Genomic DNA, 11,427 nt, shown 5'->3' with positions numbered 1-11,427 from the left:
TCTATCTATCTATCTATCTATCTATCTATCATCTATCTATCTATCTATCTATCTATCTATCATCTATCTATCTATCATCTATTTATCTATCTATCTCTGTTCCGATTTCCCACCTGGCTTTACTTTACAAATCATCAGATACTTCTAACAAATCTGTATGTGCTTTAATTATAAAAATATGTATATTTTTATTCATATTTCACTTTTTCTGACTTTTCATGTTTCTTACTGAAACAAGAGGGACAGAATACATGATTGTATAGTTTCTTGAAACCGGAATTTTAGAAAAGATTAATAAATACATTTAATAAAATTGATTGTTCCTAGAGCATGTGAGACTAAGCATTTCATCCCCACCTCATAGTTTTGAGTAGCTTTTGCTTATTAAATAATATATTCTCTGCTTCAGGCAGCAATTGTTCCATGGTTTTTCTCTTAGCTGACTCACATTTTGAGAAAAAAAATCATATAAACTTTATATGTACATGAAGTGATGAATATGGTAACTACCTGTGTCTTACGTAAAATGATTTTTTAAAAACATAAGTATTCTGAATTCTGAGCGTCTTCTGTTTCAATGTGAACTTTTTAGACTATATTTCCCTGAGAAACAATGACTTCACAGTGGGTTCCATCCTAGCCAAACACTTGCTTACATATATCATTTCCAAACTTAGTAAATTTCTTTTTGATATATGGGAGGATTGTTGACTTACATATATATACTCTGAATCTCCCTAGTATGGAAATGACAGCTGTTACTCCAGGGATTAAGGAACATACCCTTGAGCACACTTTATATCCACTTGGGCTTCAACTTTTAGGTATATAAAATGAGAATATTAAACAGTTATTATGCGGGACTCCTGGAATGCCTACTGCCCCATCATCTGTCTATGCTTTTCTTACAATTTGTGTCAACATCCTTATGATGCTCCTCTTCATCTCTTGTCTCCTAGCAGTGTGAGCTTTCCCTTCACCCTGTTCTTTTTTTTCTTTCAATAAATTTGGCTTACTTCTCTTTGAGCCCCCTGCCCCCTGCCACTTTCCACCTTTTTATTTTTTAGAACTCCTGTTGGAACTCTAGCCTGAGCAATCAACTCCAATAACAGTTGCTTAATCCACTAAAAATACCAGACGTAATAGGCTCTGAATGATCACAGTATATATCTTCATGTATATAAAATCTATCTTGAAGTGTGTCCTCAGAGGAGAGTAGCTCCTAAACACAAACAGTCCATCACTCTGATAATTATAATTACTATTAGTGAAGCCTTTTATCTGTACCACTTCATTTAGTAATTCACAATAACAAGATGCAGATATAGGGAAGTGCATAGATAGGGAAGTTACAAAAATGTATAAATGGACTCAGAGTTGAGGAAGTGGACTGTGGTCCCAGATATGCTCTACAGCCCTCTCACTTGGACACCTAAACTTAGATAGTTTTCTAGTTCTCTTGGCTTCTCTTTCATTACAAAATAATAGTAACCGCCTAGAGCATACAGCGAGGACTGTTTAAATCTAAAATGCACTATGTACAGTATTCTTTTTTTCAATAACTGTGCATTGTGCATAGTAATTAATCATTGTAGTTATTCCTTTCATTGACTATATCTATTTTGTTAATCATTACTTGGATTCATTTCCCTGTAGCAAGCATAATCCTTATGCACAAAGGTTGTGTTCATTACCAAACTCTATGTCAGCCTGCTAGAGTAAAGAAAGGAAAAAAGATTGTTTGACAATGGCGTGGAAGCTCAGCATTGTTTTGTTTATAGCACTGAAAGGAGAATACTAGGAGAGTGGCTTCCTGACTTGGCAGTAGCGGATATGCGATCATAAATGGCAGTCATTCTGACTACTCCGTCCTGTGTGCTCTAGTTCCAGGGCGACCCCGACTTGTGATTAACCACACTCAAATGAATACGGCTCTCATTCAGTGGCACCCTCCTGTGGACACATTCGGACCCCTTCAGGGCTACCGCCTAAAGTTTGGCAGGAAAGACATGGAGCCACTGACTACTCTTGAATTCTCCGAGAAAGAAGACCACTTTACAGCCACAGACATCCACAAGGGTGCATCGTACATCTTCAGACTCTCAGCCAGAAACAAAGTGGGCTTTGGGGAGGAAATGGTGAAAGAAATTTCAGTCCCAGAAGAAATGCCAACTGGATTTCCTCAAAACCTCCACTCAGAAGGGACCACTTCCACATCTGTTCAGTTATCTTGGCAACCCCCTGTTCTGGCAGAGAGAAACGGCATTATCACCAAGTACACCGTCCTGTATAGGGATATCAACATTCCCCTTCTTCCCGTGGAGCACCTTATTGTTCCAGCTGACACCACTATGACACTCACTGGCTTAAAATCAGATACTACATATGATGTAAAAGTACGTGCTCACACGAGCAAAGGGCCCGGGCCATATAGTCCCAGTGTCCAGTTCAGGACACTGCCTGTGGATCAAGGTAGGATTTGTCTGCTTACGGCCTTCCTCCTTTAAAGGAATATCAATCTTTGGAAATCAGTATTTTGAAGCTGTAAATAACCGATCGGCCCATTCATATTAGTAGGTTCAGCACTGCAAGCAGGTAAAGTATGTGTGACATAATCCATTTTGAAAATCGTAGCTTTCAGGTATAGAATGCCACTGCAAGTCTGGTGGGCAGTACCGTATGTCCTCAGGTAAGATAACAGAGGATAGTTGACTGAACTGGAGACAAAGGAGAGTGCTTTATGAGAATGGGTATTAATGAATGCTCTAAACAGGTAGGCAAATCGCATTTCTCTCTGTTCTATGTAGGCAGTATCTGTCTTAAGCACTGTGATCCATGGTGTAAAAGATCAAGTTATATGCTTTAAGAATAGTTTAAATACACAGTTTTTCCTTTTCCAGCAGTGTTTGCAAAAAATTTTCATGTCAAAGCAGTTATGAAGACTTCAGTACTGCTGTCTTGGGAGATTCCAGAGAATTATAATTCTGCTATGCCTTTCAAAGTAAGTGTCCTTTAGGTGTCATGGGGATAAGTAGAGGGGACAACTCATGTCATGGTGATACATTATTTGTAGCAAATACAGAAAACGTTGACTTGGACACACAGGCTTGGGCTATAGGTCAGTGATAGAGCACTCACTGAACACCCTGGGGTAGCCTTCCTGTACTACAAAACAAAGATGATTGGGACTCCTAATTTCTATTCCTATTTGTGAAAGACTTTCATGAAAGAGTTGCATTTGGTGCTTTGACAGTGTGGCCTTTCCATTCTGGAGAATAAGCAGACACTCAGCGCCACAGCTGGCAAGACTACCATGGCACCTTGTATGTTGAACTTAAACTTTTACATCAAACTATTACTTTTTTTTCCATAAAAGTAAAAAATCTGCATAATTTCTCCTTACGTATAATACCATATTCTGGAAAATTTTAAGATTGTATTTATTGGTCTGAATTCCTGGCACTTTAAAAATAAAGCTGTCTCTTGCCACCGAGATCTTCGGAAAAAAAAGCAGCAATAAGTTAGTATTGCTAACTAATAATAGTAAGTAAAAATATTTTTGATAGATGAAAATATATCTAGAGGAGGATTTAAAACATCCTGGTAAATTAATGTGTATAATACATTGTAAACCTTGAACACATTCCATTAAGATCACATGTGACTGACAGGTTAAATCTTAAAAAAAAAAAAAAAACTATTGTACATTTTGTTGTTGTTGTTTGCATTTTTGAGAGACTCAGGATCATTTTACCTTTACACCTTAAGAACTATCAAGAGAATCGATGCAGTCAACAGAATTACTAATACTTATGAGATTAGAAATTGTCCAGAAATGGAATTAAGCTGGCAAAGAAAGTAGATACAATTCGGCTTAGAAAATGATAACCAATTTATGATTGGTTGTATCTTGGCAGATTCTTTATGATGATGGGAAAATGGTAGAAGAAGTAGATGGCCGAGCTACTCAGAAGTTAATTGTTAACCTGAAACCTGAGAAATCCTATTCGTTTGTGTTAACCAACCGTGGGAACAGTGCTGGTGGGTTGCAACATAGGGTTACCGCAAAGACTGCCCCAGATGTGCTGCGAACCAAGCCTGCCTTCATCGGGAAGACCAACTTGGATGGCATGATTACGGTGCAGCTGCCCGATGTTCCTGCAAATGAAAACATAAAGTAAGTAAAGGAAAGAAAGCAAGTAAACAAAGCCTGCATTCCAGTGTTATTGTGGTTATAAAGGAATGGATCTCTGATTACAACATGGAAGATTTTCTGTGTGAGCTCATAGTTTAACTACCTAGGTCCATCACACTCCGTGTGTGTACTCATGTTAACACAGTCTCATCAATGTAACAATACATTTTTTATGTTATTTTGAAAGGGAAATGGCAAGTTGCTAAAATGCAGTTTCTTGTAGCACATAGAATACAATTGATAATTGACTAATAGCTGGCAAAGTTGTATTTTTTTTATAACTGAAGAGAACATTAAAATGTACAAAAAACCAAAGCTATAAGTATTTAAATAATAAAAAGTAATATATATGTATATATATACATATATATTATTTGCATGCAAAATATAGAAAGAGTTCAATTTAAAGTACAAAATAGCACTGAAGGAAAAAATTAGAAAATGCAACATAGAGTATGGTGTAAAAGCCAGGAGGCCAGATGTATAAAATTAAGTTCAGTCAGTTGAGAAGTTTGCCTAAAGACATATACTTAGCTGGTTTCATAGCCAATAGATTAAAAGACAGTATCATTGAAGTATATGACCATGGAAAGGATGTCACTCCTGTCTCCAGTGTGCCTGGCACTGAGTAGGATATATAGGAGAGAGACTAATGTAAGTCATTCTTAAGAGTGACCATGTTAGGATGACATGAATATAGAAAAATTTTTTTTTTACTGTTGTTGTTTTTTTCTAGACAGGGTTTCTCTGTAGCTTTGGAGCCTGTGCTGGAACTAGCTCTTGTAGGCCAGGCTGGCCTCTAACTCACAGAGATCTGCCTGCCTCTGCCTCCCGAGTGTTGGGATTAAAGGCATGCACCACTACCACTTGGCCTGAACATAATTTTGAGGGTCACATTAGGAACTTACAAAATTTAAGAGCCAGAAAGCTAAATGGCAAGGGGTTGTGTCCAGTTTAGTTAGGGCAGCAAGTGATGCTGTGATGCTGAAGCCCAGAGCAGCTGAGAAGGTAGGGCAGGGTGGTGGTGGTGAGAGAGACAAGAGTCAGGTTGTGCTTAGCGGATGGAGCTGACTTCTGCAAACAGCAGAAGCCCACTAAAGCTCTGATGGAAGGACCAGTGTGACAGTGGTTAGTCTCGCCTCAGTTTTATCTTTCCATTTTAGGAGCCACTTACGGAATGTCTTGCATCATATTAGATACAACTGTTATGTGTTTGGGATGGAAAACACACGTCCCTTTTTGCTGTAAAACATGATAAAGTTAAGATGAAATTGTTGGGAAATATTTGAAGTTTTACAGAAAGGCATTTGTATATATTTTGTGTCTGGCTGGAATGATTAGAGCTCCCCAAAAGTGGTAGAGAAAATTGTCGAGAAGCCATCACACAGCTGACATTTGATAACTTATACAACTACAAAGTAGGGCAAATAGTGGTCCACACAGGAGGCACAGGGAACCAAGAGCAGAAGTGCAGCAGGGGCCAACATCTGCTTTAAAGAGTTCAGAGGAAGGGACAGTATCACACATGGCTCAGGTTTGAGCTTGGATAACAGACAGGAAAGTACTGCTATTCGTTGAAGGGGTAAAATATCAAGAGGAAATCTGATGCCAGATAGACAAAGCTACTACCCATCAAAAGATACGAAGTATCAGGAGGAAATCACTGTTTCACTCAGCAGCTCATAGTTTAAATAAAGGCTTTGTATGAGAATCCAATTAGAAGTGTGGGTCCAGAAGAGTTAACTGGTACCAAACACTCAAATCTCGGAGTGAGCAAAGCAGCAGTGGTTTTGCAGGGAATGGCAGAGCATTGAAGCAATGAGATGAAAATTTGAAACAAAAGATAAAACACAAAGGTTTTAGTATGAAGAGAGTCCACGAAAGTTACAGAGAATGGCTTCTTATAAAGAAGGCATGTGAGCCAGGACTGCACAGCCTGGGGACTAGATGCGGCATTTTAACAGTAAGTGCTGAACTTCAAGTTTCATCAGGTGTGCTGTCATGAGGCAGGAAGATTGGAAATTTGCAGACACCCTGAGTTAATAGCAAGTCCCTTTTGAGTCACACAAACCCAGAAAAGCGTCCCCAAATCTCTGGAAAACTGAAAGAAAATAATGAGAAAAACAAGTATTAAAAAACAAAATAATGAAAGAAAAAATTGAAGTGTAGCATATTTTGTGATATTCACTCAGGATTAAGTAGTAATTTTGACCCACTTACACCCAGTCAAATCAATCTTTCTTCCACAGTCCTTCACTTGTCGTTTATTTGATAAAAATGACAACAGGTTTCAGCACAAGTAATAGAATTTTCAAAATGTTACTAGTAAAATAAATTCACTGAGATAAGGTCTTCATTTTGTCTAATCTTTTCCAGTGTCTAAAAATTAAAAGTGAAAATGCAATGCCAGCACACTTTTTATCACAGTAAAATTTAATATGAGTATAAGATTATATTTATATATGTATTGACTTTCTAATTTCTTCTGAGTTTTTATTACTATTAACAGATAAACATTTTTTGAAAACACTTTATTGAAATATATACAAAGTGGTAGAAGCTAGGTATGGGGCACATGCCTTTAGTCTCAGCACTTGGCAGGCAGAGGCAGAACAATCTTTGTGAATTTGGGGCCAACCTGGTCTATATAGTGAGTTCCAAGGACTACACAGTAAGACCCTGTCTCACAGAAACCAAAAGAAAAAAAAAGTGGTACATATTTAACATACAGAGCTTAATCGGTTTTTATCATAATTATCATCCATTTGACTGTAAAGCCCTAGACCTAGCACATCTACTTTGAGCAACCATGATGTGCCAGGCAATGTGGCAGAAGTTTAGTGATTAAATGCAGAGTCTATCTCTACTCTTAAGCAACACAGTACTTGGAAGACTGTTCTGTGATAGGCTAGGGCTCCTAACATTAAGAAACTCAGAGAGACATCCTGGAGAAGTTGACATCTATCTTTAGGCATTATGAAAAACAAACTCAGGGTGCTGTCTGGGTAGAGGACCAAGTGCTCATACCCGAGACCAGGGAAAAGCTGGTGCATGTTCTCTTACACCACATCCTCCCAATCTGCTAAGACTTTTCAACTGAGGTTTAGCAAGTCCAGTTATGAACACGGTTTGCTTCCAGTGCTGTGTCTGGGAAGAGAAAGGTGACTGCAAGGAAGTCATATCTTATCATAAAATACAGCAAACAGTTGGCCTGGATATGGTGGAGTAGGGGGTTATGTAAACAAAAATTCTGCCAGCTCAGTGCAGATGTCTAGGGAAGCAGGCTGAAGGCATTGATTAGTACTTAATGTGAGTTCTGAAACCTGAGAAGATGAAACGTTGTAAATGATTATAAGACAGCGAGAAATATGCATGATAAAGTCAACCCATTCAACAAGACTCATGCCTGTCCCTGAACACGGTATAGGAAAGGTAAACAAAGCTCAACCTAGTCAGTGACTTTGTCTTTGTAGCTGATGCACAAAATGAGCAAATTCCTGTTGCAGTGCTGTAGTCCTTAGTAGAACAGGCGTTTTTATCCTTTCATGACAGATTTCAATTTGTTTCAACTCTGAAATAGACTTTCAAGAACGTTTTATGTTTTAGGGCTTTTGTTTTTTCCTTTTTTATTTTTTAAGCTTGTGTAACTTTATTTTTTAACTTATGTACTTTTGCCAAATCTACTTGAATTTAGAGTCAGGAAAAGTGATAGGTTTCTTATTTCCATCTTCTTCTGGTACTTTGTTCTTTTTTGAGACTAGCAAATGGCTGGATTATTTTGGAAACAATCTCAAGGATGCATCAGGCTGTGGTGTCATGGATTCTGTGATATTTCAGTCTTACTTCTTAATAATTTAGGATAGGGAATGCCAATCAGAAAATACCACGATTCCACCATTATTCCAAGGTGGAATTGACAGAGGGTGCTCCCGTGATTTTTATGTGGCAGCATTTTACTCTGAGTGCTTAGGGCAAAAATCATGAGACTGATGACGCTGAGTGATAAAGTTACTCCAGGTACCAGGAATAGAAGTTAGTTTAATAACAATCAGTGGCTTAATTTTAGAACAGAAATGAAAACAGAAAAAGTATATTGTATATGAACACTGTACACATTTGGTACATGTACATACAGGCAAAATACTCATATAGATGGAACAAGATAAATAAATAAACAAATAATAATTAAAAATGTGCCCTGAACAGATATTAGAACCAAGATTGTTCTAGCACTTACATCCAGACCCAGGTTGGGCTCTGGGAATGCCGTAACCACTGCAGTATGTAGGCTTCCACCGTTTCAGGAGAGATAAGGAAAGCCTTCTTATTTATCACCCAACTGCTTCATCAGTGAAGGGCATGAAGCTAAGTATAAATAACTTCCCATATTACACACAGCTAAAAAGGTTCAACATCTTAATTTGAAGATAGAAATAGGAAAGATCATTCCACTTGCTGTCAGATTTCTATGATAAAATAATTTGATATAAGCAATACACACAAAACATAACAGGAAAAAAACTATGTGAGGATTGACATTCATCCATGAACTTTCAAAAAGATTTTGACCTCCCAGTTAAATAACATGTTTCAAGATGCCAAGACAGATTACTAATGGTAAAAGGCTGGCTGCATTTGAAGTCAGGCTATGTTTAAAAGACCATAACTTGCCTTTTTACATAATTATATGGAGCTGGGCCTCTTGATGATAGTATATTAAATATAATTACTAAAACTTTGCTTAAAATAATTTAAATTTTGAAGGTACCTATAATGTTTTCTCTGTATATTAGATTTAACTTACTTAGAGAAAACATCATAATACATAAGTAGTCAAAGACTTTGAAGATAAATTAATTAAGATGATTTGTAATATTAATTCATTATTATAGCAGTTGAAGACAATGTTGATAAAAACATGTTGAGCCTAGAGTCTGAGCTTAAAACAAACAGTCAAAGTAGAATGTAGAACTTGGTTTTCTCAAAAACATTTTCTTTTCTTTTTCAAACATGTATGCTCAGTTATAATGATTTTTGTCAATATTAATTTATAGGAAACATATCAGCCCCCCATTTTTTCCCTCTCCCCATTCTGAGTCACCTCATTTTTCATAATGTAGTGTGAGATTAGAACAAGGGTTACTAGTAAACAGATAAAGAAAAATATTTCGCAGTAAGGAGCATGTTTCCTATATAAACCCCACTTGATCATGACATTGTTTTTCTAGTGGAAGGAGAAAAAGCTTGATGAGAATGGAAATTGCTGGAAGATACTTACAGCCCTAAGAGTCACCTTTCCTAACCACATCCACTTTTTAGAGGAAAAGTAATTCAGTGATAAGGTGGCAAAGTTGAGCAAATTTTGAGGCGATTACATGTGCATCTACTTTTTTATTTTTTACTTATTTATTTTACATACCAACAATAACCAAAAATATACAGTGCAAAAAAGAAAGCATCTCCAACAAATGGAGCTGGCATAACTGGATAGCAGCATGTAGAAGAATGCAAATAGATCCATCCATACTTAGCACCCTGCGTATAAGTCATGTCCAAGTGAATCAAAAAACCTCAACATGAATTCAGTTATACTGAAGCTGATAGAACAGAATTCACTGTCACGGGAGTCTAATCCTTGAATATTACATCAATAGCACAGAAACCAAAAAGCTTCCGGAAAGCAAAGGACATTATCAACAAGACAAAACAGCAGCTTAAAGAACTGTAAAAGATCTTCACCAAACCCACATCTAACAGAGGACTGATCTCCAAAATACATGTACATTTTCATTAAAAATATTATTAAAGTATAGAAACATTCCTTAAATAATCTAAGAAAATTATAGACCCCAAATCAGCAATTTTTTTTTTTTTTTTGGTTTTTTGAGACAGGGTTTCTCTGTGGTTTTGGAGCCTGTCCTGGAATTAGCTCTTGTAGACCAGGCTGGTCTCGAACTCCCAGAGATCCGCCTGCCTCTGCCTCCCGAGTGCTGGGATTAAAGACGTTCGCCATCACCGCCCGGCCCAAATCAGCAATTTAATCTATGTAATAGTCCTGGCAGACGTCAGAAAAGGTTTCATTTGGGAAGTAATAAATGAATAAATATTTATGGAACGAGAATTGACTTGATGCAATTCAAAGCAGGTAAGAAAGGATGATCAAGGATGTGACCCCCAGATGCCCCCAGATCAATTTCAAACACTGAAAGCCAATCAGAGTATGGAGACAGGGATTCAAGCAAGATTCTGTCAGGCCTTATAATATCTGGGTCTTTATCCTAAGAGTGATAAGACTCCATTGAAATATCTCCAGGGACTGAAGAAGTATAATCAATTTTGTATTGTGAAGTAAAAATTTCGGAGACTAGACTAAAAAAAATAAAATAGTCAGTGAAGCAGAAAAGTTGTGGGACTATTGTCCAAGCATTAAAAAATAGGATGAGGCCAGATGAGTGGCCATAGAGGAACATAGAAGTGAACCTATCTCCTCTGGAGATAGAGTTCAGAAGTTAAGAGCTCTTGAAGATAAACCAGGAAGGAGGGAAGAAGAAAGTGAAAACAAACTGCCATTGTCCTTGGCTTCTCATCATCCCTCATTGTTCGCCATGTTCAGCGAGTCCGGTTTTATCCCATGCTTTTTCAGTCATAGTCCAGTGGCCTTGGTGAGTTCCCAATAGATCAGCCCCACTGTCTCAGTGGGTGGGTGCACCCCTCGTGGGCCTGACTTCCTTGCTCTTCTTCTCCCTCCGCTCTTCATTGGGACCTTGGGAGCTCAGTCCAGTGCTCCAGTGTGGGTCTCTGTCTCTATCTCCATCCATCACCAGATGAAGGTTCTATGGTCTACTTCATGTTCTGGCTTTGTGGGAGCCTAGCCAGTTTGGATGTTCACCTTCCTAGACATGGATGGAGGGGGGGAGGACCTTGGACTTTCCACAGGGCAGGGAACCCTGACTGCTCTTTGGACTGGAGAGGGAGAGGGAGAGGAGTGGGGGGAGGGGGAGAAGGGTGGGAGGAGGGGGAGGGAAATAGGAGGCTGGGAGGAGGGGGAAACTTTTTTTTTCCTTTTCTCAATTAAAAAAAAAAAAGCCACTGGGGGGGGGGGACAAAAACTGCCAATGTTAGGACCAGATCCAGGGCTGGGGTCTTTAATGGCTATGGTGCAGTGTGAGAGCAGGAAAAAGTCGTTATTTCTTTCATTGCAACCATAGTGATAGCTAAATATTTTGGCGCAT

The 11,427-nt window shown here is 38.1% G+C and overlaps 1 protein-coding gene across 17 annotated transcripts in view; it reads left to right on the top strand.

The window, feature by feature from the left end:
• Ptprd (protein tyrosine phosphatase, receptor type D) overlaps positions 1 to 11,427 on the top strand; it is a 192,124-nt gene that overhangs the window by 38,438 nt on the left and 142,259 nt on the right. For 10 of the 17 annotated variants that reach the window (XM_026781867.1, XM_026781863.1, XM_026781865.1 and 7 more), the window contains 3 exons: positions 1,885 to 2,472; positions 2,901 to 3,001; positions 3,918 to 4,177. In XM_026781867.1, the coding sequence (XP_026637668.1) occupies positions 1,885 to 2,472; positions 2,901 to 3,001; positions 3,918 to 4,177 (949 nt within the window). The remainder of the gene's footprint in view (positions 1 to 1,884; positions 2,473 to 2,900; positions 3,002 to 3,917; positions 4,178 to 11,427) is intronic. The other 7 variants (XM_026781870.1, XM_026781869.1, XM_026781862.1 and 4 more) reach the window with 3 other exon arrangements.

The sequence above is a fragment of the Microtus ochrogaster genome, chromosome 10 (genome assembly GCF_000317375.1).
Source record: "Microtus ochrogaster isolate Prairie Vole_2 chromosome 10, MicOch1.0, whole genome shotgun sequence".
Classification (NCBI taxonomy): Eukaryota; Metazoa; Chordata; class Mammalia; order Rodentia; family Cricetidae; genus Microtus; species Microtus ochrogaster.
Note: the sequence above shows the minus strand (reverse complement) of the source record. Positions and strands in the feature narration are given on the sequence as shown.